General features: G+C 38.1%; 2 protein-coding genes across 2 annotated transcripts; both read right to left on the bottom strand.

Moving 5' to 3' along the window:
- Nucleotides 1-5,316: 5,316 nt before the first annotated feature.
- On the bottom strand, nt 5,317-7,596 carry LOC122300175. The gene is made up of 3 exons (XM_043110650.1): nt 6,634-7,596; nt 5,737-6,279; nt 5,317-5,573 (listed from the first exon to the last, which is right to left on the bottom strand). Exons 1-3 carry the CDS (start codon nt 7,450-7,452, stop codon nt 5,475-5,477), a joined length of 1,461 nt encoding a protein of 486 aa, XP_042966584.1. The 5' UTR covers nt 7,453-7,596; the 3' UTR covers nt 5,317-5,474.
- A 138-nt stretch (nt 7,597-7,734) lies between these two features.
- Nucleotides 7,735-9,818, bottom strand: LOC122300176. The gene is made up of 2 exons (XM_043110651.1): nt 9,321-9,818; nt 7,735-7,984 (listed from the first exon to the last, which is right to left on the bottom strand). Exon 1 carries the CDS (start codon nt 9,699-9,701, stop codon nt 9,321-9,323), a length of 381 nt encoding a protein of 126 aa, XP_042966585.1. The 5' UTR covers nt 9,702-9,818; the 3' UTR covers nt 7,735-7,984.
- Between the last annotated feature and the right edge of the window lie 7,085 nt (nt 9,819-16,903).

The raw sequence follows: 16,903 nt of genomic DNA, 5'->3' as shown, positions 1-16,903 counted from the left end.
CAAGGCTATTCAAGATGAAATAGTTGCTTCTTTTTCTATTTTATTTCATGTGCGGCAGGAAACCAAGAATCTTATGAGAAGGTTTAACTTATGTACTATCCAATATGTCCATAGATTAGGTAATGAGGTTGCCTATGGGTTGCATATTATAATGATTAGTTTGAAAAGGTTGTAATGATTAGTTTGAAAGTATTTATGTTTGAGTGATGTTTGAGAAGGAGATGGGATAAGATGTGATGAGAATTTTGGGATGGAAATTTTTTCGAAAAAAGCCTCCAAATTTTGGAATTCTTTAAATGTTGAAAGCCAAGTTTATATGGCCTATAAAAGGTCCCTAGTCAATAAGAGTGTACTTTGTGAGTTCTATCAAATAGGAAAAGGCAAGTGTTTGCCATTTTCTTTTTCTTCAATAAAATCTTGTATTACTCTTGAAATTGTCCACTCGAATTTGTGGCATTCACCAATGGCATCTATAATGTCTATAAGTATTATGATGGTTCAGATTAAGCACAGATTTGACTAGTTTATAGATTTTTAGAAGTTTAAGTGCTCTACTGAAAATCACTTTTTGTAAAGATTTGATGCCTTTCAATCTGATGGAGGATGAGAATACCTATCCAATCATTTTACAAGCTTCATATCCTCAAATGGTATAATGCACAAAAGTCTCTTGTCCACACACTCCACAACAAGATGGAGTGGTGGAAAAGAAACACAACATGGTAGAAACATAACTCACACTCATTTCTCAATCCTTTCTACCTAAGAAGTTCTAGGTTGAAACTTTAACACAACCCTTTACCTCATTAAAAGGTTACCTACCCTTGCGTTGAACAATCAATCCCCCAATGAAGTCTTACTCCATAAACTTTGTTATTATGCAACTCTTCAAACTTTGGGTGTGCATGCAATCTAGGCCTATTAGGTGGACCCTTACATCCGGCCTACCCAGCCCATTCGCTCACCCCGGCAAGGACCAGAACGGGAATCCGCTATTCCCAAGTGAATGGGCAGTTGGGTGTTTTACTCTCTTTTCTCTCTCAATCCCTCCTGCCATTTTAAGCCATCTCTCAATCTCTTTTCTCTTCTCCTTCATCTCTCCTTTGTCGATGGCCCCAACCCTGCAATAGTACAACACGTCGTCTCTTCCTCCACAAGCTATGACATGGCCATGAGTTTGCTTAGAGAACCATGGCAATGACAGGCAGACCCACCTTTTCTTCTTCTTGCTCTTCTCTTCTCCTTCTCCTCCAAAGGCCACGGCATGGTCGTGAGATTGCTTAGAGAACCACGGCCATAAAGGACCATGAGTCTCTAAGCAAACTCGTGGCTAGTCATGGTCATGACTCTTTGTTCATACCTACAGCCACAAGTGATCGTGGTTCTCTGCTCCGAGCCATAGGCCAAGACTTGTCATGGGTTTGTTCAAAGAACCATGACCACACAATTGGCTAAATTTGTGTGATGCCCTCAACTCTCACTTGGGATTTGTCAGAGATCGAGATGTCAGGTTATGAAATACTGGGTTACATACCCTTCTGTACATGGCAAATAAAATACAATGCACCTAACATGTCTTTAGCAGTATAAATAAATTATAGCAGAAAAATACATTGTAAACTATTTGTACTAGAATGAATTAAAACCACAAGCATACCTAACATTAAGGTGCAGTTTGGATAGTAAAATGAGATGATATAGTTTTAGATGAGAGTTGAAAGTTAAATAAAATATTGTTAAAATATTATGAGTGTCTAAACTCTTTGAAAACATTGACAATTCATGATTGTTCCATCTTAAAACGAAGATGTGAACAAGAGAGAGGTGAGGATTGGTCCAAGATTGCTCACATCCCAAAGCAGGACTTTTATTCTTATCCTTACTAAACTGATACAGTTATTTTTCTACCAATTTTGGCTTTATCTCAGCATCCACCTTCTTCACCTTCAACTTATAAAATTCTATTTGCATGAAACGACTTTGAGTAAAAAAGAAACTAGGGAAAGGGATTGAGAGTTTGTTAAAAAATCTAATACACTGCGACTTCTACAAGTAAATAACTTAGTTATTGATTGAGCTGAAATATTGCATATTTCATACATTTAAAACCAATATATTTTAATTATTTCATGACATTTAGATAGAAAAATGGTTAATAAGCATAAATTCAAGTTGTGATTTAAATTGATTAATATTATAATTTATGCTTAACTTTATAACTTGTGATTTAATTAGACAATATTTTCTCATATGCATAACACAACGGTGATATTATATTCTTTATTTTAATTTATTTTGAAGTTTTTAATTTTGTGTGATATTTACTTTTCTTTTCTTTTTTAAATGCTTTTAAGTAAGAGCCGAGCCTCTTGCTTTTTCCTCCAAATCTACGAGTTGACCACCGCCTAGAAGTTTTCAGGTTTGGAATTTTACCACCATGTCGCATTCCGACATAAGCTGCACGCTGATAGACTTTTTCCTTTAGATAGCACTTCAGCTTTTGAGAGGAGAAAGACATGGAAAGCAGGACTCTAAAGAGGAAAATGAGAGTAGAAAGCCTAGAGAGCAACTTTTTGGAGCTAGAACCGAGGAACACAAACGAAAAAGGAAGAACAGGGGACAGAGAGAAAAAGGTTGGAGGGCTTTCTTCCTTGTAGAGAGGTCTGGAGCTATGGTAGGACTTTTGCTATGAAGCTAGTTGGCTTTCTGAAGCTGAGAGAGACGGAAATGGGGCTGTGCTTTGCTTGGGAACCTAGAGGCAGGAACGGTGGGGATTTTTCTAGCACTTCAAGGGATAGAGAGCCTTGATTTGAGCTGAGCTTTAGAAAGGAGTAGGGATAGAGTAGCCAAAGGACTGAAGCAGCAGCTCTGGCGGAAAGAGAGAAATGAGGACTGGGGAGTTTTGGAAATTATTTTTTACGGAGAAACAGATAGGTGGGGGGCTGTTTTTTTCAGAGGGGGCAGCAAAAATGAGAGGTAGGGAGAGAGAGAAGCTGGAAAAGAAACAGACCACTTGGGACTTACAGACACTAAAGGAGAGACTTACGGCAATTGGTTTTGAAAGAGAGAGTAGATGGAGAGGCTGGAAGTCTGGTTTTTGGGAGTTACCGAGAATTATTTTCGTTTGGGGGGATGCTAGCAGATGGAATGAAGAAAAATGAAAGAGAGAGACAGACTAGAGAGAAAAACAGAGGAGCAATTTTTTAGGGGGCAGAATAGAGAGGGGTCTTCGTGTAAAGATGCTGAGACTTCTTTTGGTCTGAAGCTGGGAACATGAAGATGCTAGGGGTTTACGGACTTAAGGGTGGATTGGAACCAGGGGAGTAAACAAAGGGAGTTATTTCTTTTGGGGCTTTATCTTCTCTTTCTGCTCTATCGTCTATATAATTTTTCTAGTGTTAATTTGTGTGTTTTATTTAATTTTTTTATGAAGAATATTTTTGTGATTTTCATAGCCCTTGTGTTGAGTATGATTGGCTAAATTTTCGTACTAAGGTTAGAGGTAAAGTTTAATAATTTAAATATTATTTTCGGATCAATGTAAAATTTATATTGTGAGTTTGATCGATTGAATGATTTTATTATTGGATATTTTGATTTTCTATATATTTATCTTGATTCATTGTAATTTTCGAATACGTTGAATGCTTAAAAAAATCGTTGTGATATTCAAATGAATTTATGAATGTTATAATCATCAATCGTTCATCTTAATAATTAGTGACTATTTTTCTTGACCTTAAATATTAAATCTTCCAATTAAACGGAATTATTATTTTAATTTTATTGAAGTAAATTGACTGGAAACAATATTCTAAATTATTAAATGGATCCTCAAAACCTTTGCCGTTCTCCATATCAATTAATTTTATCATTTTAGTTTTATTCTGTTACTTTAAAAATCTTCATCTTGATAATTTTCTCTTATATTTGATTGCACGTTCTTTTTAGTAATTTCTTTTTATTGTTTGAGTTTATTTTTCTTATCATATAAGTCAATCCTTGTAGATTCGACCTTATTAGATACTACAACATGTGTATACTTGCAGGTAAGACTGTTTTAAATTTTTGATTCACTAGTTGAGTCAAAGTTTAGGCACAATAGTTATTATTACGTTGCTTTCTTTATTGTTTTATTATTCCCTATTCAAATCAGAAATATCACCCATATGCATGATTCTTCACATCCAAGAGAATGGTAAGGAGGTGGAAGAAGAGCTAAGGGAAGAAATATAGAAGGTGGAGATATTTTATAATTCTAATCCCAAACTGAGCAAATTTATTGAAAGATAATTCTAGACATTTACAAATTTTGCTGATCTTCCCAATTCATAGTTTTTTTGTTGTTTCGTATGGAAATCTTTAATATATACATCCACTTGCGTTGGTGAAAATACACAATAATAAAATAAAAATTATAATGAAATTAAAATTAAGACAAAATTAATTTGGACTGAGGCACGGAAATCTCACTCTTTTTAAAGAGATTTAAGCCTTCTACAATATACAAAGCTTTTTCAAATGAATCGGTGCAGCAGAACTCCTATTGATTTATCTCTTTCAGGAAATAATAGTCCAATTGATCATTATATAACTCAAACATACTCTACACAAGTAGTTGAGCCCAAAGGTCAGGCCTCTCTATTATTTGGAAAATCTCTCAAAAATATATACGCACTTCTTTTGTTTTTTCTCAATCAAACTCTTCTATGTTGTACGCAAAATAATAAGTCGGCCAGGCTCTTAAAAATAGCCACACATGTTAACCCCTCTAGGTGATCTTTTTCAAATGCAAGAACTAATTGCCGAGTAATTAAAACCTCAATAAAGTTGCAAGGAATTATGAGTAATTAATTAGTGATAGAAACATACAAGAGGCCATAAAATTGGTTTGTACTATTTGTTTGAAAAATAGACACTTTTGTATACTCAATACAGAAGTGATTGTACTTAACATTACTCGTTGAGAAGCCAACATTAATACAAATAACAATTAAAGCTAAAAACCGCCTACTTTAAAAGATACTCAATGGTCAACAATAAATACATAGTAACTCCTAACCTTAATGGCTTAAAAGAATTTCAAAAAACACCATTAGTAGACAATAAACAAACGTTACAACTTATAATATTTATTAAAAAACACCAACAACTTGCTAAGCCACTACGTACCATTTGTTGCATATGGAATTCTTCTTATGATTAGAATAAGAAATACTAATTTTCGATATCTTTCTTCTCTCTTCTAGTGGTTCTACCCTGAACATTCATTTTGAATCTTTTAAGAGAACTGAAAAACATGCATGTTGCCATGTGAAATTTTAAAATAAAATGCATATTACAAAACCACATACACCCTTATATATTATTAATAATACAATCAATTGTTAAGTAGCTCAAAACAGATAGAAAATGAAAGAATGGAAAAAAAAAAACAAAAAACAAAAAACAAGCTCAGTAATTTGATGTTGAAGTTAGGCAATTACTTCATTCTTCCCGCAAGGCCTATATTTCACTTCTGTAACATTTTTAGTAGTCGTGTATAGAATGTCACAACACTCTCTTCCTCCGGCCTGTTAAGGAAAAAATATTTGCAATTATCATTGAACCAGAAAAATTAATTCTCAAAATCCACGAGATCTTATCGAAGTAGTAGGCAAGATTTTTCGAGTTATTGAAGTGAACTACAAAAAATGAATGTTTTGGTTAAAAATCATGAGAATATAAAGAACTTACTTCCATGGGTGTTGTTGCTGGAGAAAACACCTGTATTTTGGTGATGGCATCTGCAGAATGATTACCAGTGAATGAACAAGCTGGCAAACCACGCAGCGATTTTCTTATATAAGTTGTAACAATCTGGTTTTCCTGAGTATTATATTCAATAGAATCACGAAAAAATACATGAGGAGCTTCACAGGGATTGTTGGAGGGCCACCGAGTGTTGAACATGTATAATGGTGGCCTAACATTTCTCCTCCATGGCCTAAATGTCTCGAGTGGTCTCCACAAAATGCTCCGAGGAAATATGTTTTCGTATATATAAGCCGAGTAACCCCATGAAATTGAGAAAGACCAATTACTTGGCCTATGGTAGCAAATGGTTTGTTGAAGAAGACGTGATTGGTCCACTTTTGCAGCCTTCATGAGGTGGTTTATTGATTCTGAACGGTTCATGGTGGGGAAGATTGGGTTTATGGTGTCAATGTGGTGGAGGGAGAGGAAAGGATACTGCGGGTGAGCTGATAGAAGACCTGATATGTCATTGTGTAGATCAATCTGCAGTCATAAATACCCACAAGGCTTATTTTGTGATGGAATACCATATATAAGAGTATTTGTTTCATTGCCATATTTGGAATAGCTTTTATATGTCATTTAACTGTATAGAATGGTCTAATTCTACCATAGTACTATTGAAAAGATAAATGTCAATTTTAACGTTAAATGTATCATACCCAATTACAATGCCTGTGATAATATACAAAACCAATCAAAATGTGCCACGTCAACAAATGTGATTGTGATACAAAGATTTAAATGCACGTAACTTTTGGTTCAGAAAGAATAGCAAGTATTGGTGCAAAATCACATATAGTAGCAAACTGAAGTAGAGAAGCTTTATTCAATTACCTGATGAAACCCTTTCTCTTGAGTTAAAGAAACTCCTAAATCAGCCAAACAAGAGTGTAATATAAAATCACTGACAAACATGTGAGGATATCGCTCAACACAATCGTCTAACTTGGTTGCCAATGCTTGCACTAAAGGGTAACTCAAAGCATACCCGGCACCACCAAATGCCATTTCAAACGAGAAATCAAAGTTAGACTTGACGCACTCTGAATTTGACCCAATATAATAGTGTTTAGAATGGTTGTACTTGGCTAGAACCTTAACTAAGTTATCCACAAACAGGATAGTATCATCGTCCGCCATTACATACCATCTTACATCTTCATCTCCCTGTCTAAATGTCTCCATTATTGTGCGAACTATTCGAACTTGAACCGGCCCCACAAATTTTGGGTATACATTCAGTTTATTGATGTTTTCATTGACACGAAAAGGAGGAGAAGTTGAAGGCCAAGGTTGGAACTCCAGCATGGGTGCCCCGTCTAGGAAAAGATATCCCCGGGTGATATTTGGTCGCCACCAAGCTTCAATGTATGGTTTCTTGTACTTCCATGTGTTCATGGAACCAACTATGCCAAACACAATGTGGCTGATGTTGGTAGGAGAATTGGTGATAATGGGAGTTGAGGAAGGAAATTTCTGCTTTATGGTTGATAAGAGATCAAAAGGTTGGTAATTGGGAGGGTTAAACAAGAAAGTGTAGAACAAAAACAAGACTAGACCTAAAATAACCAGAGACTTGCATAGGGTTCCAAGAGATAAAGGGCTGAGAGTTTGTTTAATGGTGCTCAAGTTAAGAGAAGTTTGAGAAGACATTGTAAATGGTGGAAAGATATTGATGCAAAACTATGGTAAAGCAAATTAATAAAAGACAGATTTCAACTTAAGTTTTAGAAACAGTTTTGGAAGCTCCAAGTACTTTTAAAGTCAATGATTCTGTTTCAAGATTGAAAATAAATGTGATTTTGCTCACTCTTGAACCTTATTCTCAGGTTATGTTATGGATTACGTGAGAAGTTTAGTATCAAGTGCTTCAGGGCAAGCATGCATGCATTCAGCTTTTTTAAATGTAGTTATGCAGAGGAGGCTGCAGGATCCTAAGGAGAACTGAACAAGTCCTTGCAATTTTCATGCCATACATACATGTTAGCTTAGCTTGGCCAGCAGTTACAAAATATTTGTGAAACTTACAAAATCAAGCTTCCAAAACCTGCTTGGAAAAGTTTATTTCAATTGGAGAAAAACAAAACAAAAGGTTTACTTTTGTTCGACTGCTGAACCTTTAGCCAAAATTTGCAAGCTTTATCATTCTTGGAAATAAAGCGAAGTTGAGCCAGTTTCCAAAAACCTGCAAATGTCACATGATTTATGCTTTTTACTTCACACAAAACAGGCCAAGATGTGGGGCACTTTGCGTTGCATGAGATTGGTATAAAAAGCATTAATCAATGTCGTTTTCTATCCAAACTTGTAACTGAGTAATGTTTTTTTTCTCAAGTATCTCATTAATTCCCCTAATTTTATCCTATTTATCATTTAGGTCCTGAAAAGGTTGCTTAAGTTGATAAATTTCCGCCTCATTAAGTATGAACAGCCATTGAATAGGTGTTGATCACCATATATTTAACTAGTCAAGCATCTGAGGAAAGAAAATGAAGTGTTGTAGAGGAAGAAGAGAAACTGTATGCTATTTGATATTTATTGCTATTACATTTCAAAATCTATATACCATATGGTTAAGGCAAAACTATGTGTGTGTAAGGCTTATTATGATTTGTTCAAAGTCATTGACTCAATGGAAACAAGATTCAACAAACTTGATAGAAATGCAGTTATTGTATAAAATCATGCAAAGGAAGTGACAAGGCAGAGAAATCATAGGCCAATAGGCCAACAGGCAAGTTAAAGAGCTAGTGCAAACATTCAACTATTTTATATGCCTATATATATTCATATAGTAAACAGGTGAAACCCTACAAATTTGTCTGTCTTTGACAATTAAAACGTTGATCTTATAACAAATGCTTTCTATCTACAACTTTTCATCATCATCTGCTGACTTTCAGATGTTCTAATTCCATATCATGCATAAATGCACTCTTCATATGGGCTATAGAAGAATAAGAAAAGGAGCAAAAACAATTCAGTGCGTCTCAGAAAAAAGTAAATACCATCTGCAATTTCTTTCTTTCATCTGTTATAAACTAATGGAGAGAGAGGAAATTATGAATCTCGAGGACCATCAAAAGACTGGGTCTTTCTTAGATTCCAGGGGAGGTCCCTCATGGATGCTGCGTATGTTAAGACCTTGCTGGAAAGATCTTGTAATGAGACTTATCAGAGAATAAACAAGTAGCAATATTCAAGAACAGTGAACGGGAAAATGAAGGAAAATAGGGAAGATTTCATTCATTCATACGAGTAGCCATGGGTGTGTTCGAAAGCACAAAGTATTATTATACATTGGAAGACTAATTTACCCATTCAGATTTCGATGACGTTGAAAATTTGAGCACGCACTAAATTATTTATGGTAAAATTTTCTAATTATTCGTTCAATTCCTTTTTTAGGATCAAACAATCTTTTGCCAAAATTTAATTTATAAAGAAAAAACAAATGATGCGAAATGTGTAAGCAAAATCGCGGCTCGGTCTTCATTCCGATCATCAATTGATTCCTGTACCTAGGTCAACTCGTCGGCTCCATCGACCTCGACGCCGGCGCGCCGTACTGAATCGAACAGCGGGAGCACCATCCTCCGGAGGTAGGCAGGGCGGGAGAGCTCTTCGTGGAGATTGACGGTGACGGTGGATACGCCGATCTCACGGAGGCGAAGGGCTAGCTTGTCGCCGATGCGGGCAGCGACCTTAGAGTCCCAGAAGCGATGGTTCTGGCGTGGGAAGCGGTTGAGCCAGTCGCGGTATCGCGGAAGGAGCTCTTGGTCGGAAGAGGAGGCCATGGCGATTATGGAATCGGTGCTTGGGTGAGTCACCTGGGCCATTAGTTTCCGGCAGGAGATTACAAGCCGGAGCTGGTGGCTATGGTTATGAAGTTTGGCGCACATTTCAGAGATGAACAGAGAGAGGAGGAAGATCTTTTAGAACTGTGGGAAATAGGAATGGGAGGGCGCTATTGAGAAGACCAGTTCATGTTGTGCAGATGCAGCTCGTTTTGTGCTCCGCAAGCCTTTTTAGTTACTGTTTAGCTATAAAGAATTTTCATCTCAAATATAAAATTTTTATCTTATTATTATAACTTTTTCAAATTTTTATATAAAATATAATAAATAACTTAACTTTTCTTCTACCTTTTCAAATCTTAAAATAATAATAATATTAAAATATAACATTTTAATATTTAATCTTAAAACTCAAAATTTTCATCTGAGAAATCTCAGTGGTCAAGCAGAACCTTGAATAAAAACAAGCAAATGTAATTTATTCTACAGTTCCGCTGCTATGCGGTCTGTCCAACTTTTCAGTAATAACATCCCTTTATTTACTGCCACGTTAGAAATCACATTAAATTCACGCTAAACTCGTGCGCATGGGATAGCAATGCAAAATTACTTCAGCTTACGTAGGTTCCCTCAGAATGAACATGTGCTTCCAGCGACTAGCAGAACGTGACAACATGTGCTTCCAAAACCAACGCCAAGCAGACCTCCACCACCAAAATCCATCGCCAGTCCTCCTTGGCCAATTTCACCCAGGCTAATTTCTCCTGATATAGTCCCACGAGTGAGTTGCCCATGCCAAATCTGGTCTCTTCCTAATTGTTAACCCCTCTCAACTACATTTTTTAGTTTCTCTAATGGTTGGTAAAGTCTGTTTTTGTATCATTTCAAGGCCATAATGGGCAGAGTAATATGTCCAAGATTTATGAACACCAGAATGAAAGCATTATCTTGGATGAAATGGTTCAGACTTATTCATAGCATTACTTAATTACATACGATGATTATAGGTTGTAAACCCAGTTATTGATAGTAACTAGATTCTCAAAAGTTTGAAAAAAAAAACACTCACCACATTATCAGAATATTGGTTCTCACACTTAATACCTACCATTTTCATTTATCCCTGCAGTCGAAGTACATATGCTGTTACCATGTTCATGAACTGGACTTTTGGCATCCAGCACTTTAAGCTCATCAATTATAGGTTGTTAACCCACGTGAATGTCTTGGAGATAGATGGAGTGGGTGACTGTGTCGCGAGAGGGGCGTGCAAGAGTTGGTGCGAAGCTTTGAGAGGGAGTGCGACGCTACGAGAAGGGAGAGAGGTCGAGGCTGCGAGAAGAAAACCAGAGGAGGGTTCGAGGCTGAGGATGGCCAAAGAGGGGGGTTGCGAGGTTGAGAGGAAAACCAAATGGGGATCAGGGGGGTCGAGGCTGAGAGGAAAACCAGAGCGGGGGTGTGAAATGGGAAGGAGGGGTGCAATTTTGATGCAGTGCATCCACAACATTATTATGATAGAACGCCTATGTGTCACAAATTTATTGGTGGGCTATTATCTCCCTAAAATAAGCCCGACCGGTTTGTAGGTTTTCTCTTTATTCTATATGCATTTAGCCAAATTTGTTAACATCAGTCATTCTTTTCTTTTCCTTTTTTTTTTTTGAAAGGAAACATGTCTAGTATTAATAGCATTAGACCATAGTTTGGATATAAAGCAGAATAGAAGCAAAAGTTGTGGTACAACCACTAATGCTTAGAGCATCCTTGCTTGAGGCTTGAGCAACTTCATTATTTGCTCTAATAGTATGCCTTACTGACCATGGTGTAAACAAGTTGAGTGTATCTCTAGTATCTACAATGAGCTGACCTGCATAGGTGGGGGCATTTGTCTTTGAGGTAAGGCTTGCAAGGAGTCTCCTTTCAAAATGATGTCTCGAAAGCCTGAGGACTTACAGAAGGTGGCTACCTGAAGAGCTACGAAGGCTTCTACCACAAGTGGATCCGAAATCAAGTCATGCTTTATTCTAAGAGTAGCTAGCACATGGCCCTCCAAATCTCGAAGAATTGCACCCACTCCCACCTTGCATGAGGCTTTGTCAATTGATGTATCCCAATATAGCTTTATTCTGCCAAGGGGTAGAGCTACCCACTGTGAATTATGATGCTTGGCTGTTGACTTAGGCCTCTTTTGTGGGTTAAGCTGTTAGAGTTCTTCTACTAACTGATTGGATTGTTGGACCACATTGGAGGGGTCCATGAAGAGTCCCTTAAAAACCATCTCATTCCTTCTTTTCCAAATGTGCTATGAAGTGGTGGCAAAGGTCAACATCTCTTTTGGTCCTAGGGACCTCAGTAAAGCCTTCAACTGACTCTACAAAGTGAGGGGATTTCGTGCTTGCCTTCTGTAGTTTCCTATTGCTCAATGCCCATACATCCTTGCAAATGGACAATCCCAAAGGATGTGTTCAATGGTCTTTGGAACTTGTTTGCAAATTGGAGAGGTTGGATCCTCTATTACCTTTCTCTTTAATAAATTGACTCGAGTGGGTAAGTGGCATTGGAGATGTTTAAATTCCAAAGTCTGGTCCATAGTGCTTGTGGGCATCTAAGGTTTGAGAATTGTCCCATTTTTTGGTTATCCAGTTCTATAATAAGGTAGTAGGTTGACTTGGCACTAAAATGGCCTAATGAGGTGCATCTCCAAGATAACTTGTCAGGCTTGGAGAAAGGGCTAAGAGGGATTTTCAAGATTATTTCTGCTTCTTCCTAAGTAAACATAGCGGTAAGCAAGTCCCTTTTCCACTAGTGTGTACTCTTGTCTATGAGTATCGAGACTTTTGAGTCCACATGCAGAAATCTGATTGAGTTCTGAGCCTTGAAAGTGTTCTGCTTAGGGAGCCATCTGTCCTTCTAGATCTTAGCTGTCTCACCATCTCCAATCCTCCAAATCATCCCTTCAGTGAGCAAAGATCTTGCATCTAGGAAACTTTACCACATGAATGGAGTTGTCTGACCCAGTTTTGTAGTAAGAAAGGACTTGTGTAGCTAGAGAGTTAGGATTAGAGACTAATCTCCACCCTTGTTTAGCTAATAGGGTTAGGTTGAAATTAGCAAAATCCCTTAGTGTAACACCCGTCCTTGTAGTAGATCCTTTAGAAAATGATTTTAATAAAAATAGACGGGAATTATGGTTTCTTTTGAAAATTTATTTTCCTTTCATGCTAGGATACAAAAGACTCCATGTTCCTCCTCACTTGTTGTCAAAAGATTAAGGGCTCTCCAAGTTTTCTGCCCGCCTACCTGCACTTGTCCCTTAGGGCTAGGCATCGTAGGGGGAGGCTAGGCTGATGTGTCCCTTCGTTTCTCGCCTTTTGGTACTTGTTGCACGATTATGACCATAGGCAAATCTCAACTCCATGATCGAGAGCCCTTAATGGGCCGTTGGGTCACCCGACCAACCTGGGCCTCCCTGTACTTGGGCATGTACTTTGAGGGGAAAAATTCCCTTACAGTTACCCCACCAATTCCTATCAGACTGGTCTGACTGGGATTTCTTGTTGCCTTTGTTTTTGTACCTTTCCACAATTTTTACTGTTTGATAACTTCTCTCGCCGGCCTCTTCGTGGGTTTAGTCCCAGGTCACCTCCTACTAGGTCTTTTCATCTTCCAACGCATTGCATGACGGTTCCCATCCTGACTTTATTGGCACGTTTTGGGCAATTGGATTTAGGTACTTGATTATGCCTGTTATATCTTTTCTGCATTGATGGTGTCAAGTAGCTCCTTCCACAACATGTCGTACAGTTCGCGTCATGGGATTCACGCTGGGCTCAATGGCTCCATGGGACATGTGTGTTCCCATGACTTTGGTTGGATGCCCATGCTAAGGCCTAGAGATTCAATGACTTCTCATGGCGCTCAGTGATGACTCCTAGCGAGTTGGAGTTGCTAAGGACAGAGTACAAGGTGTCTGGTATCATTGATTTGGTGGTGCTTTCATCGGATGAAGGCACTGCAAACTCTAAGGGGTTCACATCAAAGGTCACACTATAGCCCGTCATGTTTTCCAATGGCCTTAGGTTGCCTTTTTACCATCCAGTTCATGATGTGCTGGACTTCGTAGGCATGGCTCTTGCTAAACTCCACCCCAACGCGTGAAGGATCCTGGTGTGCTGTTGTGTCATTTGGTGGCACACTCTAGAGGAGTTTGGGTCCAATCACCTCGATCTCACCTCTCACGAGTTCATCCTCAACCAGAACCTTCTAAGGCAGAGCGGAAACACCTGCAATTTTTGCTCTATCCAAGCACTGGCTTGTCTAGAGCCACAATATAACAGGGTGAAAGAATGGAGCCTACATTTCTTCTTTGTGTCCGGCAAAGGGTGGGAGCTCCCCGTCTAGCAAGCTGACCAACAAGAATACCTTGTTCAAGCTATTTGGGGGGTCGTGAAGGATGACAAGGATATTAGGTCCCCGACGACTCCCCAAGAGGTCAATCGCATCGAGATTGTCTGGCTTGGGTGAAGGCCCACCCGAACTAAGTCCTCTTGAACACCTTATTGGAAGAGGACTGACTCGCTCTAAAACGAGCAGTACAAAGGCTATCTCAAGTGCAGGAGAATGTCACGTAATAATTAGGAATAAAATTCCTAGATCGTCTTCTCAAGAAAAGTGCATTTAAAATCAAACTCATACAATGATCAAAGATATTTATAAAGAGAAAATAAAAATGGTGGTATGTACAATGAATAGAAAATAAAATTACTGAGGTGAAGATTTTAAAAGTAGCATTATACAACTAAAATGATAAAATAAAGAGATATGAATAATGACTTCGGTTTCAAGGATACATCTAATAATTTAAAATATTGTTTCCAATCAATTTACTTCAATTAAACTAGAATAATGATTTCGTTTAATTTGAAGATTTAGCATTTAAGGCCAATAAAATTAATCACTAAATATTAAGCATAATCAATTGATAATTAAAACATTCACAAATCCATTTGAATATCATAAGAATTCTTCAAGCATCCAATGTATCCGAAAATCACAATGAATGAAGATGAATATATAGATAGTCAAAGTTTCTAATAATAAAACCATTCAAGTAATCAAACTCACAGTAAAAACACTATTGTTGATTGAAAACAATATTTTAATCATTAGAGTTCACCTCTAACCTTAGTACAATACAAGAAAAGTAAATGACATAAATTAAATAAACAAACCAAAATTAACAAGAGCTGGAGAAAAGGCTACAGGCAGGGGAGGAATGGTGGACCGCGACAGTGGTGTCACTCAACTGTGCTGTCTCCTTCTCCCATGTCTGAGCTAAAAACAAAAGAAAACTAAGAGAAAACTAAATTACACTGCTCCTATTCTAATTTTAATTGTGCTCCCCCTTACACTACTCTACTCCTCACCTTTATAGCCATCTCGTGCGTCCAAAAGAAAGGAAGAAACAAAATAAATTGCCTAGCCACGTGTGTCATTGCCTTCCGTCTAATGTGTCTCGCGTCCGTCCAAAGCTACTGCATTTCAGTGTGCTCAACATGTGTGTCAAAAAGCTTTTTTTTTTTCTTTTTCACTTCTTGTCCAGGAAGCCGCTCAGTTGTCCAGCAGTTCAAGTGTAGATTGTCGTTTGTGATGCATTTTCCTCTGCTCAAGCCATGTATTTGCAAAATGTCTTCCCCGTGCCCCTATCCATCAGTCACTTTCTGCTCCTCTCAGTCCCTTAGGAGCTGCAGCTCTCTTCGCAGGTTTCAAAAAACCGTAAGTTAAAAAGCCTATTGTACGAGCCTGCATTCCCAAATAGCTTGTGCAAAAAGTCCAAAGAGCTGAAGTCTGTGCTACTTATTAAAGCCATTCTTTGCATGTCCCCTGCAACCATGTGCATCCAAACCGCATAAGATTTGCCTTTCAATTTCCTACATGTAGAAACATATAAAAACAAAAAAGGAAAAAGTGGCGTCCTTGTGCAAAAGTAGTGCTTTTCTTCTTGTCTACATGTGTCCCATTGAAAAGTCAAAGACTAAAAAGTTTTTAAAAACAACACTTTGTCTTCTTTAACAGAGAGAGTATATAATTGATCACAAAGCTAGCAAGCTAGCGCATACATGAGTAACCAGGTGCTTTGTGTCCATGCTATCTAAACATCTACATTGAGGTCACAGTTAAAAGTATTATTTAAAAGCAATAAAAACAAGAAAGAGAAATAACATAGATAGAAAATTAAAAATAAATTAAAAAATAAAAATAAAATATCAAAAATATATTGTGTATGTGAGAAAATATTACCCAATAAAATTACAGGCTGTAAAACTAAGCAAAAATTATGATATTAATCAATTTAAATCACAACTCATATTTATGCCTATTAACCAATTTTTCATCTAAAATCAATAATAATGTCATGAAACAATTAAAATACATTGGTTTTAGATATATAAAATATGCAATATTTTAGCTCAAACAACGACAACTTGAAGCGATACTTGCCTCCCCTAGCCAACTTGCACTACGCAGACCAGACCATCCCGATGCTGGAGACCAGCCTCCAAACTTGCAAGCATTCACCTAGCCCGTCCATGGAGGGGAAAGGGAAGAAACCCAAGAGGGGATTCCCGGCTAAAGTCGATTCCAATGAGGCGCCTATCCCTATACCCCTAAGACAAACTACAGCTGGGGTGCTCTTTCAGCAACCTAAGTCGTCTTTGCTGAAGAAGGTAGTGGTGTATGTGCTGCCTGCCTAGACCACACCATCTCTTGTTCCTTCCAGTGACCAGGGTGGCGCAACCCCTCTTTTGCAAGTCCACATAGATCCTCCCATGGTCGGTTTGAATCAGTCGAGGGGGACACTTCGTACAGTTTTGGATGCTTCTTCCCCAACGTCGTCAGGCAACGAAGGGGCCGTGGAGCTTTCACTATGTGATGAATTGCTAGGCATGAGATTCCATGGAGTCCTTCGAGATCGCCCCCTCCGTGAGTCGTAGGTTATGCCCCCCCCCAACCAATGTCGAGCTCAAGGGGGTCCCCTCATTTACACTTGTTGAGCATCCTTTCAAGGGTAAGGATCTTCTTGATCAGGTGTCTATCCTGAACTCCCCCATTCCTTACTCACCAGAGGTTAAGATCACGTCGACCGAGCCTAGTTTGGCCCGTGATGCAAAGATCAGGAAGAAGACAGTACAAGTCCTATCGTGGGCCGATGCATCCAACACTGAAGCTGCGATGGCGTTGGTGGGGGCCAATGAAGCTCCACTGCCCTTCACTTACACCATCTCAACTTTGGCTATAGAAAAGGC

This window comes from Carya illinoinensis, chromosome 2, assembly GCF_018687715.1.
Source record: "Carya illinoinensis cultivar Pawnee chromosome 2, C.illinoinensisPawnee_v1, whole genome shotgun sequence".
Classification (NCBI taxonomy): Eukaryota; Viridiplantae; Streptophyta; class Magnoliopsida; order Fagales; family Juglandaceae; genus Carya; species Carya illinoinensis.
Note: the sequence above shows the minus strand (reverse complement) of the source record. Positions and strands in the feature narration are given on the sequence as shown.

Coding starts and splice junctions, on each gene's coding strand:
- LOC122300175 (XM_043110650.1), bottom strand. CDS start 7,452: ATGTCTTCTCAAACTTCTCTTAACTTGAGCACCATTAAACAAACTCTC. Junction 6,280..6,633: donor AAGAGAAAGGGTTTCATCAG/GTAATTGAATAA, acceptor TTATGACTGCAG/ATTGATCTACACAATGACAT. Junction 5,574..5,736: donor CAGCAACAACACCCATGGAA/GTAAGTTCTTTA, acceptor TTTCCTTAACAG/GCCGGAGGAAGAGAGTGTTG.
- LOC122300176 (XM_043110651.1), bottom strand. CDS start 9,701: ATGTGCGCCAAACTTCATAACCATAGCCACCAGCTCCGGCTTGTAATC.